This window comes from Hibiscus syriacus, unplaced genomic scaffold, assembly GCF_006381635.1.
Source record: "Hibiscus syriacus cultivar Baekdansim isolate YM2019G1 unplaced genomic scaffold, ASM638163v2 tig00112673_pilon, whole genome shotgun sequence".
Classification (NCBI taxonomy): Eukaryota; Viridiplantae; Streptophyta; class Magnoliopsida; order Malvales; family Malvaceae; genus Hibiscus; species Hibiscus syriacus.
The window spans coordinates 649,409-663,149 of NW_024063379.1; the positions used below are offsets into that span (position 1 = coordinate 649,409).

The 13,741-nt window shown below is 35.7% G+C and overlaps 1 protein-coding gene and 1 pseudogene across 1 annotated transcript; one reads left to right on the top strand and one right to left on the bottom strand.

The window, feature by feature from the left end:
* The first annotated feature begins 1,439 nt into the window (after positions 1–1,439).
* Positions 1,440–2,230, top strand: LOC120182491 (zinc finger protein 4-like). Its single transcript, XM_039187462.1, has one exon. The coding sequence runs from the start codon at positions 1,507–1,509 to the stop codon at positions 2,221–2,223; it is 717 nt and encodes a 238-aa protein (XP_039043393.1). The 5' UTR covers positions 1,440–1,506; the 3' UTR covers positions 2,224–2,230.
* A 785-nt stretch (positions 2,231–3,015) lies between these two features.
* LOC120182471 lies at positions 3,016–6,928 on the bottom strand (annotated as a pseudogene).
* Between the last annotated feature and the right edge of the window lie 6,813 nt (positions 6,929–13,741).

The following is a 13,741-nucleotide window of genomic DNA, read 5'->3' on the forward strand; positions in this document are numbered from 1 at the left end:
GCATCAAAACAACTCTTTAAAAGTCTCATATATTTCTTGGCGTGCTTGTTTCTCATACAATTATTTAGAGTGTTCGATCATCTAATAGACAATCATTTCCTCATATTGCTTCTGAAGCTCAAGAGTCATGGTGACAAGCATTAGAAATCTTAAGTCCACCATGGCATCTATGTATTTATTATATGATTGCTTAGTATCTCCAAAGGCGTTTGTTTGTGGTTCTTTTGGAACAAGTTTTTCAATGACACTTGACTTCTACTTTTGTTTGATGATAATCCTCAAATTCTGAAACCAGTCAAAAAATTCAAGTCATTCAATTTATATTTTTAAACGACCGATCACAATGATAAATACGTTTATCAAGTTTATTTAAATCATTAAATGACTTCATTAGATAATGCTCTCATTATTTCCATAAAAATAAATAATTTATTCAATTTATAAATTAATAGAGATTTTTAAAATATTTAAATTTAATATTTTAACTTACCTAATGTAAATTAATATTTTAAATTAATAGGAAGATCAAAATATACTTTGTAATATAATAAAAGGCTATAATAGACTTTAACCTAGGCATTCCTTTAAGGCTAATTCGTGTTTAGCGAGGTTATTTATTTTTTATTTTTCTTGGTGCGATCTAATCTACGACTATGTTATTATTACTTATCTGGTAGTGGAAGCAGTTGTTGGTTTTGTTGAAGTATCCCAAATCTCAACAAAAACACTACTCTACAAATAACCATATTTTTACTTTGCAAAAATCTTCTATCTCGTAGTTTATTCTTTTTACTTCAAAATGAAACGTTCGTAACAAAATGACTATTTAGTCAAACGTTAGAAACATTTTTTATCATCATGCCTTTAGATTCTACATACGAAATTGGAAGAATTGGTATAAATTAGGGGGCGTTAATGATATTGTACACTCCTCTTATGTACGTTTTCCCATAATTTACCATCAAATACACTCTTCTGCTTTCTCTTGATGCTTTCACTCTCTCCTGTGTTGAGCAGCCATTCAAAGAAAATGGATGTCTCCAATTCCACTGTTTGATCATCCTCTTGTTGTTGCTATTCATGGTAAACACGTCCATCCATCATCTATACTTCATTTTATGCTCTTCTTTGTTAGCTGTTTCTAATCTATATTACTCTCTACTTGCATATATAACACTTGCATGGTTCTCATCTTCCCTTCTTAGTTTACCTACTCATGGTAATGAACTTTGCAGATATCAGTTATGGTTTTTTTTTTTTTTTTTTTGAGGTTTGGACTGAAACATCTCTTTACTTATCTTCATTTTTCCTTTACCTTGTCTAACTCTAACATCTCTTTCTTTATGTTCTTTTTTGGTTGCAAAATTTTTGGGTTGTGTATTATATTTATAAGTATTCCTCATGTCCCATAAAATGCAGGTGAAGATTGTTCATCTGAAGAAACGTTGATTGGAGTGACTGAGTCAAGTGCTTATATATACTGTAGAACAGCTTTCTAACTTAATAATGAAACCCACAATTGACCTGGAACTTGATGCCCCAGAAGTGGAGTTGGATGTTAGCAGCCAAGTAGCTTCAAATTTGTCCTCTAATGATACAAATTCAGAGCCAGTACCACTTGATTTAACTCTGTACTTCAACAATATCCATGGCCATGGGAGACACTCCGTAGGACTCTCATTGTCAAGCACAAGCGAAAGCATCAATACTGACCCTGCAACGGCCTCAGCCTCGGCCATGCCTCGAATTTTCTCCTGCAACTACTGCCACCGCAAATTCTTTAGTTCTCAGGCTCTTGGAGGACACCATAAAAGAGAAAGGACGTTGGCGAAGCGGGCGATGATAATGGGGTACGCCGGTCTCAGTCTCACGGCTCTGCCTCCGCTTGGCACGACCTCCTCCTTCAGATCATTGGGGATCAAAGCACACTGTTCGACACACCAAGCCTTTGCAGCGGCACCAAGAACACCAGATACCAGATACAATGGTATAGTGGAACATGGTTATCTTGGTGTCCCAATCTACATGGAAGATGATGAGGCTGAGCCGTTGTGGCCTGGTAGTTTCCGACAGATAGCTCACTCAGCAACAGCAGTAGCAGGTAGTAACACTGATCATCCAGGTTTTGTACTACCTGGAACTTCAAATATGAATTTTGTGGAGGTTAATGAACCAGTGTACTTGGAAGACAGTTCAGCTCCAGATTTGACCTTGAAACTTTGAGGATTTGCCTCTTGGAAAAAGAAAAAAAATTGTTATGCCTCTATAAATACGTTACCAGAAATGTTAATATTTTTTTAATATTTTTGGTAAAACGCTATCTAAAACATTATTTTTTCTACTGGAAATATTATTTTCGCTACCTAATTTTCGGTAGAAAAAACAATATTATAGGTGGTGCTCAATATTAACATTTCTGGTAGAAAAAATAATATTTTAGGTAACACTTTACCGGAAACGTTAAAAATTATAGGTAGCGTCTAATATTAATATTTTTAATAGAAAAAATAATGTTTTAGGTAACACTTTACCGAAAATGTTAAAAAAATATAAACATTTTCAGTAACGTATTTCCTTAATTATATATTAAGACTGTCGTCCCTTAAACGTATCCCGACAAAAAAAAAGTTTATGTATCTTAAAGTTTAATGGGCACCAAACCCAAGCTTAATTTAATGGGCACCAAATTGTTTACCATTCCACCAAATTGTTTACCATTCCACCAAATTATGTATCTTCAATTTGCCAGAACAGGCTTTCCCCTTAGCCTTTTTAAATATCAATGTTGAATATATTCATATTTACTCAACTCCCATGTGGTATTCATTAGTTAATTTTAGTAATTCCAACGTGCATTTAATATATAACATGAAAAATTAATTTATTTATATATTTTCGTACCAACAATTAGTTGGCATAATGAAATGAAATATTAGTTTCTTTAAGCAATGTCAGGAGTTTGAAACCTAGCATTTGCGAATGAACAATTAATTGAGAGGATTGCCTCATAGTAGACCTCTACAAAATTCAATCTGGATTAATCGAACAAGAGATCAGAAATCGACGACGATCGACTCCTGTCTTGAACTTACAATAACCTTAGAATAGGAAACTTACCCTAGAATCCGATCCAAGCCCGGATGAAACCGTGTAAAAGCCGGTCCACCATCTTACAAGCCTCAGATGACAGGTTAGTGGAGTCCATCATTCAGCTCCATCAGACAAGAATTGTACTTCCATCTTTTGCTCAATACAAGAACGTATGTGAATGATTAGAGAAAAAGAAAGGTGTGTTATGAGACTATAAAAAGGGTTGATCATTCATGCTACTCTGGTCTACAACGATCATCTCCTAACAGAATTTCTAGCTCGAGCACGAGCTGTAGCAGATCCATAAGGTCCATTGTTCGGAGATGTTGCTCGTCCATGTGGCGGAGCAAGACTTCTAGCTGGTGTATCATAGGTTGCATTCCTAGATGCATCATTTGCACCTCCTCTTTGACCATCATAACTAGGCCCTCTCTGCACATCGTAGCTGGGCATGCTGTGTGATTCATAACCGGTCCCTCTCGACACATCATAACCAATTCCTGTAGCTATGTCATTAGTAGCTCCTCTAGACATCTCGTAGCCAGTCCTTGTAGGAGCAGGTACAGATTGAGCTCCAACATAAACAGCTGCACCTTCACCAGCACCTGTATTTGCACCGGTAAAAGCTGATGGTAGAGGACCGTGTCTCTGAAATGCACAATGAGAAGAATGTCATTATAATCTGTAGCATAGAATTAACTAACTCAAAATACAATCATCATAATATTGAATCAATAACTTCAGAAAACGTATTTTATCCTAAAATAGCAATAATTTTGACAATTAAAAATCTAATTGTGTCTGCGCATGTTTTTTTTCGTGTAGTTATTCATACTCGCAGTTGCACACATACAACCTATTTGTGTTTCAGCACAGAGATTTATGCCAGCAACCCTATAAATATTTCCAGGATTGGTTTAGGAAAGAAAGATGAAATCTCAAACTATAATTATATGCACCATATAAAGCAATACACAAAATCACCAGATTCTTCCTTTTTTTATTAAAAAAAACAGATTCTTTAAGAATATCATATGATTTACTTTTCTTAGGAAAGATTTATGCCATAAAAATAAACTTTAGCAATACACAAAATAACGTGACTTCCATTTACTTTTCCTATAGGTTTAGCTTTAACCCTATCTGTGAATGATGTATGACATAAAACTATAGTGTTCAAGCAAAAAAAAAAAAATCAAAAAGAGTCTTGAAGGAAAAACCATCAAGGAATATTACACACACCTTGTGAATACCATATCCAACTCCATAAGCATTTTGTCCAACTGGATGCCCAGAAGCACCAGTCTCATTGTTTCCTGTGGCAATACAATAGTGCCCAACTGCATTCGCTTGCCATATACAGGCCATCTACCGAGTTAATACAAAGAAGGGGAAAAAGGAGCAGAAGCAAAAAAACATCAAGAAAACAAGATCAGAACCAAAGAATACCAGTTCTGCTGTCAACATTAGAAGTATTCACCAGTTCCGCTCTATGCTTCTCCACTTCCCTAACCATGGACATATAATTTTTTTTCCATCACCTGAAGTGATTCAAGGTGATCATTGTAGAACTTCTTTTCATAGTCAAATGTAGCCCTGCATGAATCATGAACAAGAATAGATAATCACATAAATGTAATGCATTGAACTTCTCAAAACAGATCCAAGAAGGAAGATCTGAAACACTATAAACCAAACGACCAGACTCGCTCGGTTAGGTAAAAGATGAGATAACTTTTTAGAAAACAAAAAATCTACAGTGAACTTTAAAAAAAAAAAGACAAGTTTTAAATATTAATTTCCTGTTGAATAGCAGCCTCTCCTTTAAATCGGTTTCAACTTTGCTCCCAAAACACCCATAGGCAAAAGTGCTCACACACAAAAACAAAAGACCTGCAATGCTGATATTCCTGTTTGAGGCTCTCAAGTTCTCCAATCATAGCAGGTATTTGTTGCACATCTACATGGGCTCCTTGGATATCTTGATTTAATTGATGCACTTTGGACATAAGTTCTTCCCTAGCTAAAACCAAATTTTGAGCTTCAACATGTGCCTTCTGCAACTCTACCTTAACTGGTTCAGCTGCTTTCAGTTCAGCTGCTTTCAGTTCAGCTTCCATCTTAGCCATTTTATCTGCAAGGCTCTGCATTTGCTGTTCTCTTTCAGATGTTATGGCTCCAATCTGAGCATGCAATTTATGCAGCTCATGCTGTGCAGCAGCAAGTTCCTGTCTCAACGTCCCATGGGTAGCAGCAAGCTTCTGGTTTTCCGAACCAAGTCTCTGCATCTCCACATGCTGTTCAGCAATCTTTTGTTCCATGATTTCCGGAGGTGGCAACATATCAAAAGGTGGAAAAGGACATGGTTGAGGCAAAATTCCTGGACCAAATGGGTCAGGATGCACAGGGCCAGGGCCAGGGAGAGGACGCTTCAGATGAGGGGGTGGGATTTGACCTTTGCTTCCCATTTTTACTGGCTACTGTACAACCTGTGCAACGAGATACAACTTATAAGAGCATTCTCCTCTGTGACTTGCCTAAAAAGAAGCTACTTGAAAACTACTCATGTAGCATCTAATGGGAGTAACATTTGGATATTGACGCAAAACTCTGGTAATTTTGTCCATACATCTACAAAATCCAGAGCAATACCGTAAAGGAACAATAAATTCAACAGAACTCAGAGATGAATTTAAATTCAATGAAAAAAGATTAAGGACAATTCAATGCATATCGAAACTTATCATCAACAGGGATGGACCGAGGGGTGTTGGAGGTCAAATCCCCTGGAAATTTCAAATTCTCATATAGTTTATATATTTTTCTTTGCATTTTCTATTGATAATCTAATCTCGCACCCCCTAAATTTGTAATATTATACTTATCTTTCGACTCCTAATTAGAGGTTTAGACTAAACTTAGGTGAAATGAGAAGTAGATTTGGGACTGAAACTATAACTTGTTTTAAATCCCAAACCCGTTTCCAAAATTTCTACCATAAACCTTAATTATCCAATGGAAAGCGAGGAAGGAAATAAAGGGGTAAGAAAGGAAAACGATTTAAACTAATTGTTTTCTTCTTTTTGTTGCCTTCCTGGTTCCAAGACTTTGCCTTGACTAATCCGAACCGACCTGTGTGTCGCACACCTGACTTTGGTGGGTGAATCTCCCAACAAAGATTTTTTGCATACACAAGGACCCGAACTCGAGACTTTGCTTAAGCGATATCAAACTGGTTACCACTTGAACCAACCCTGTTGATAATTTATATTAATTGTTGATTTACAAAGCAAGACGTGCTACTTAGTACTTCACCATTAGATTTAACAAAAAAATGATTTTCCTCTTTCTATCCTTCCTACCTACTAAATGAAGCCTAAAAACTCCTTATCTCTAGAGTAGAGAGTTATCCAATCTGTCCTGAATCAAAATATCCTTTCGCTCTGTAAGGGATAAAAATGTTAATAAAGAAGCATATCATTCAATCCAAATAAAAGTAAAACACAGGCGATTTATCTTTCGTCAAGCGGGAAACATGAAATATTTATCTTTCTATGATCAAATTTTATGCCAACCGTTAAGTTCAATTTAGGTTATTTCTTTATTTCTAAATCTCGAAATATCAACAATAGAGAGCAGAGTTCTGATTCAGCCAACTAATAATGTTTTTTTCAATTCAATTTAGTTTAAGCTAAACCCAGAAACAAGTAACAAGAACATCTTCGATCATTTGAAATACAAGAAAAAGAAAAGGGGAGAGAAATAAAATCGAGGCAGGACGTGGGGTTTGGGAATACCTGTGAAGAAAATCGCCGCTAATATTGTTGCAGGAATTGATTTGCAAGGTAATTGCTGGGCTCAAATATTTATTTATTTATTTATTGGGTAAAGTACATAAATAATCCCGATTATAGTATCTTGTTTTATTGAATTCTTAACTATTATAATACAAAATGGTTTTTTGATTATATGACACTATTTTTTTAAGTCAATCAACTATTAAAAATTATAAAATAATCGTTGATTATTTATATGTTTCAAACTAGTGTTTTTTTGTTAAAAATTGACCGTCGCTGAGCTAGACGTTAACTTGTTGATTGGAATATGATAAAAATATATTTTAATGATGTTCATTGACATCGTTATTGCTTTCAAGCACTGATTTACCGACATAATATTTCAAGTATCGACTCGATGACATAATGTAAATGGAGAATTAATGGGTTAACGGGAGTTGATGGTTTTATGGGAGTTAAAACTTGATGGAACAAAACTGAAAGAATCAATAAAGTAAGAGATCAAAATCACTTTTCTGTAAACCATTAATAAAAATCGAACAAATAAAAAATATAAGAGATTATTTGTATAGTTTACACTAAATAAATTAGTCTATCGAATTAAATTTACGTTGTTCTTATTGCTTAACATTAACTTGGTAAAAACATAGAGAAAATCTTTAATTATTAAATTGGTTTATACTTCACTACGACCTTTGATTTAGGTGAAAGACTTGAAAATTATGGAATTGACTCACAAACACCTCCACCTCTGATGTTCAAATTGGTATTAGGAGTTTGCAAAACTCAAATCGACTTTAAAAATTAATTTTTTCGACTCGAATCAACTTCAAATTATTTCGGCCGACTTCTGAAAGACATTTGGTGTTCCGACCGACTTCCAACATTTACTGTAATATTCACCACATTTCAAAAAAATGATTTGTCCAAATCACTGTTTCAGCCATTTTTTTTCCAAAACTCCATCGGAGCACTTTTGCCGGATTTGGTATACTATTTATTTGTGGGTGGCTTTTTTAGGCGAAGAATGAAGTTGATGTCTCTCTTGACCTAACTGTTCCTATATCCGGAAAGATTGATATTCATTCTGCTCACAAATGTGGATACAAGCGGAACAGGAAGGGTTGGATTCATAAAGACACGAAATCTGGTGGTGAAGAAGTTGTCCAAGAAGATGAGGAGAAAGATCCCGTGGATGATGATGAACTTGACGAGAAACAACGTGAGATAAGGTGAGAAACAAGATGAACAATTAGAGGAGATTTCCATGAAGTCATGAAAATTGTTAATGTTGTTATTGTTGTTAACTTCTAATTGTACCCAAGTTTAGTCTAAACCTCTAATTAGGAGTCAAAGATGAGTTCATAATATCGATAAGTTATATTAGAAATTTAGGGGATTGTGAGATTATATTATAAATAAAAAATATAAACAAAATATTTAAATTATATAAAAGTTTAAAATTTTCAAGGTGATGCTACTCTTCTCGGTCCATCGATCAACCTCTTATTCAGAGTAAAACCTTTAAAGTTACCACTATCTTCCACTATCTTCCAAAGTATTTTATTCCACAAGTCAAACTCTAGAAAGTCTAGTAGTTGCATGCAGTAAAAAGGTGGTGTAATCAGCAAAGTATTTTTTTTAAAAAAAACCAATCCAATAGAATCAGATCGAGTCATTACTCATTGGATTCAGTTCTCATGTTTATTCCTATATGCATGAGCAATTGAGCAGATGACCCCTGCATGGATTTTGAAGATTCCTATTCATAGGGGTTGGAAATTGAAAATAATATTCTTACAGAATAAATCAATTTGATTTCTATTTTTATATTAGGTTTTTTCCGATGAAATAAACATTAGATTTGCGTCCAAAAGATTAAGAATGGATGAATTAAAAATTTTGGGGATAAATTGCCATTGATGTCGTCGGTCGATAGTAATTGGTGACAACAATCGATGGTGATTGGCAATGGTGGTGAGTGGCGGTCATCGACGTGAACTTGATTGGATTAATGTAGTAAATTGATATTTTATATAAAATTTAGAGGATTAAATTAATATTTATATAAATTTAAGATCAAATTAGTATTTTGTTTAAAATTTAAAGGTTACATTAAAGTTTTAACTATTTTTATTGATATATAAGAGAGATAAAACATAAAAGGGACCAAAACCAAACTTTTTCAAAACTGACAAAAAAACATAATTATTAAAAGAGAAAATAACCTCAGTGATAAAAAATACCTTATAATATACGATTTTAACCAACTTTTTTTGGATTTGCCAAAATGACCAACAAAATCGCAATGCGAAATAAAAATCGCAACGCGATCTCCAGAATCGTAAATCAGTTCCCAGAATCGCAACGCGATTATGAAGAATCGCAATGCGATAGTACAAATTAGCATTGCGATTTTCCATAATTGCAACGCGAATATGAAAATCGCAACGCGAACATATAAATCGCAACGCGATTCTGACTATCGCAACGAGTATCCGTAAAATCGCAACGACAATACGTAAAATCGCAACGCGTATCCGTAAATCGCAACGAGAATACGTAAATCGCAACGCGTATCTGTAAATCGCAATCATTCAGAAATCCCTCACAATCATTCAAAAATGGAAAATCAACCTCCGAGGGTTAGTTTTTTTAATTATTTTTATTTTGAAAATTTTGTATTATTTTAGGTTTTTCATATTGAAATTGATGATAAGTTTACTGGTAATTTCAATAATAGATTAACCATTTCACTTAGATTTCTTATTAAATTCATTCGATTGATGCCAATACTGCTAAACTGTTTAGTCTTTAACCCTGTGAAGTTAGTATTTGTTTTTGTTTTGTCTTTTGGTTGAAGTAATGCAATCCATTAAAGTTTCAATTTGCAGAAGAAGAATAGTTTCTAAACTTAAAATCGCAACATGAAAATGAAAATCGCAACACGAAAATGAATATCGCAACGAGAGAATCGCAACGCGAAATGAAAATTGCAACGCGAAACCAAAATCGCATTGCGATTTTCATTTCGCGTTGCGATTCTCTCGTTGCGATTTTCATTTCGCGTTGCGATTCTCTCGTTGCGATTTTTATTTCAACCAAAAGACAAAACAGTGTTGCAAATTTTAGTTTCAAGAATAAACTACTACTCTTTATGTTTATTGTTTTTGGTATATCTTCACAGTGTAGTTTTTGGTATATCTAACTTGGTATGTTTATTGTTTTTGTAGAAATTTTTTTCGGCTTCATTAACATTAAGGAATAAAGTTAGCCTAACCACTATAATTGCTTCGAAGCTTTCACCTGCTCAAAGAAAATTTTTTGAGGAAACCTGCTTCAGGCCATGGCTGAGAGTACAGCATCCGGGTGGAGATGCTAATTTGACCCATTTGTGGCTTCAGCCCATGACTAGCGATCTACCCGACAGTATACAACATGGTGAGGAAGAGATATGGTTTCATTTTCCACTGGCGTATACTTGTTTTGGGCGGAAGGAGTTCTTCTTAATCACTGGTCTACGATTCGGACACGATGATGTAGGTCGGTACACTCGTCATATCACCCGCCCATCATGGTTATCCCGGGTTTTTCCTAATGAGTCAATAGAGAAGCCGAACTTACACGTCGACGACCTGAAGAAATTGTTTAATAAGAAAGATGGTTTTACTCGGATGAATGACGTCGATGTTGTCCAAATATGCCTTCTAGTACTTTTGTATGCCGGCTTTTTAGGTAGAGAGGCCAGACAACCTATTCCTCAGGAGCTAATATTATTGGTAGAGGACCTAAATGCATGGAATCTGTTTCCGTGGGGTTCGTATATATGGAAAGCTACCTGGACTAAGTTGTCGTCTGCCTTTGATGACCGCAAAAGTTTGCGTGGCGATGGGTCGAAATACACTTTGTCAGGCTTTGTTTGGGCCTTTAAGGTAAGAATTTCTATATAATGTTTTTCAAAATTTATAATTAATTATTTAACAATTACTAATATTTGTTATTATATTGTTTGTAGATTTGGATATTTGAGGCTTTCCCAGCATACAGAAATATGCATTAAAAACTTCAAATGATATTCCTAGGGCTATTTCCTGGAAGAGGAAACGTCTGTTGGATTAGGAAGACTTAATACCATATGCGACAATAAATAATGTAAGTTAACACAAATACTATCATATATAAACAAGTTATTAATAGTAGACGTTTAACTTTGTTTGAGTTTTTATATTTGTAGGAGGCCAACACTCCATTACAGAGACTGACACCCACGGAGGCTGAGCTTGCCACTGATTGGTGGCAAGCTAGTCAGCATTTTTTTGATGGCACGAATGATGAGCAGCCTCCACTTCCTCCACTTCGAGAGCCATCACCTCACCCAGAGCCATCACCTGATCGACCCGACTATACACCTCTACAACAAGAGCCATCACCTATCCCGTCACATCATCGAGCCTCTTCTCCACCATCACCTCATGATAGGCGACCGACAAAGATGCCACGACTTCTATCTCCCTGTTCTCCACCTCTACCTCCACAGGATGAGTCAAGGGAGTTACGTGATGAGGTCAATGCCTTGCGTGAGGAGATCGGTACTCTACGCGATAACGATGGTGCATGGCGTGTGGAGGTGTCTACTTTACGTGGTGAGGTTGTCGCTCTACGTGAGATGGTAGTATCGTTGCAGAATGAGGTTCATACTCTACGCAACGAGGTAAGTTTAAGATTTTCCATATTTAACTTGAAGATAAATTTACTCGTAATTTCACTTAGATTAACCATTTCACTTAGATTGCTTAGTAAATTTATTCGGTTGCTGCCAATACTGCTAAATTGTTTATTCTTTAACACTGTGAAGTTAGTATTTGTCTTTTGTTTTGTCTTTTGGTTAAAGTAAATTTATTCGGTTGCTGCCAGTTCTGCTAAACTGTGTATTCTTTAACACTGTGAAGTTAGTATTTGTCTTTGTTTTGTCTTTTGGTTGAAAGTAAATTTGTTCGGTTGCTGCCAATTCTGCTAAACTGTGTATTCTTTAACACTGTGAAGTTAGTATTTGTCTTTGTTTTGTCTTTTGGTTGAAAGTAAATTTGTTCGGTTGCTGCCAATTCTACTAAACTGTGTATTCTTTAATACTCTGAAGTTAGTATTTGTCTTTGTTTTGTCTTTTGGTTGAAGTAATGCAATCCATTCAAGTTTCAATTTGTAGAAGAAGAAATAGTTTACTTTCGCAACACGAAACTTAAAATCGCAACGTGAAAAATGACTATCGCAACGAGAGAATCGCAACGAGAGAATCGCAACACGAAATGAAAATCGCAACGAGAGAATCGCAACGACAAAATCGCAACGCGAAACCAAAATCGCAACGCGAAACTATAATCGCGTTACGATTTTCATTTCGCGTTGCGATTCTCTCGTTGCGATTTTCATTTCGCGTTGCGATTCTCTCGTTGCGATTTTCATTTCGCGTTGCGATAGTCATTTTTCACGTTGCGATTTTAAGTTCCAGAAACTATTATTCTTCTGCAAATTGAAACTTGAATGAATTGCATTACTTCAACCAATAGACAAAGACAAATACTAACTTGACAGTGTTGCAAGTTTGAAACATATTTGTCTTTGTTATCTGATGCATTTTGTGAACTATGATAGAATAATGACTTGGGTGAATACAATGCAAGTTTGAAACATATTTGTCTTTGTTTTCACTGTTTAAATATCATGTCTGTTTATTTACTGATTTTTGTATTTAATTATTTAGCGGCCCGATAAGGTGGATACTTTACGTCGGGTTTTTCTTGCACGACGGAGTTCACGCATCAGACGGCGTGCACGCGCTATTAAGTCTCCGTATACCCCAATATTGCGAAGACACCGCAAGAAGAAGCCCGACTCGCCTGTCATCCCTTAAGAGTCCACTCCTATCATTGAAGAGGCCCCTATCATTCCTCGAGAGTCCCCTCCCACCGTTCAAGAGGCCACTGTCATCGTTGAAGAGGTCCCTCCCACCATTCAAGAGCCCGATTCACATGGCGTCATATGTAAGATTCTTGAGAAACCCTCTGACGTGCCGGACATGATGGATGAGAGTTAGCTCTCGTATGAGTTACCGGCCAGTACCATTCCGGTATCTGAAGTGGAGAGGAGACAACTACCGGACACAATTCTGGATAACACCCTTTGAGCTAAGACCGCAGTTGATTTTTATCTACATGAGCGGAGCCAGGGGTGTTTCACTGACATATGCAAGCTCAACGATGATATCTATTTGTTGCTTGATCGGTCTTGGTGGGGTGTATTATTAGGGGTCGAAGACAATGGCTATTTCGATGGAGGGGTAAGTCTTATATTTTTCTTATATTTCAATTTGATTATTTTTTTTAAATTTATGTAAGTCACTAATATATGTCTTTTTTTGTAAAACAACATATCGATGCGTGGGTGTCACGTCTTCTAATAATTAGGAAACTTAAGAAAAATAAAAGAAATACACGATATACAATTATGCCGACGTCTTTTAACGCCGTTCACTTGAAGAATCAACGAGATGAATCATTTGCGTTGGGCAATGGACAAGCTAAACTTTATCCTGCATGGTGGGAGGTCGATAAGGTTAGTATTTATTTTAGATTGAGTTTAAAAGTATTCATAAATAAGTGCGCAAATGAATGAATTATTACTTATGATTGCAAGTGTTTATCCCTGTTTTGGAACGTAAACATTGGCTTCTCGTCGAGCTTCAGCTCCCATCCCTTAAGGCAATAGTATATGACAGCATGATAAATTACATATCATTGGCTGATTTAAGAGATATTATTAAGGGATGGAGCTCTCATTTGGCTAAATTCTTGGATGCG

Bases quoted from the DNA above. Each gene is read 5' to 3' on its own strand.
- LOC120182491 (XM_039187462.1), top strand. From the start codon at position 1,507: ATGAAACCCACAATTGACCTGGAACTTGATGCCCCAGAAGTGGAGTTG.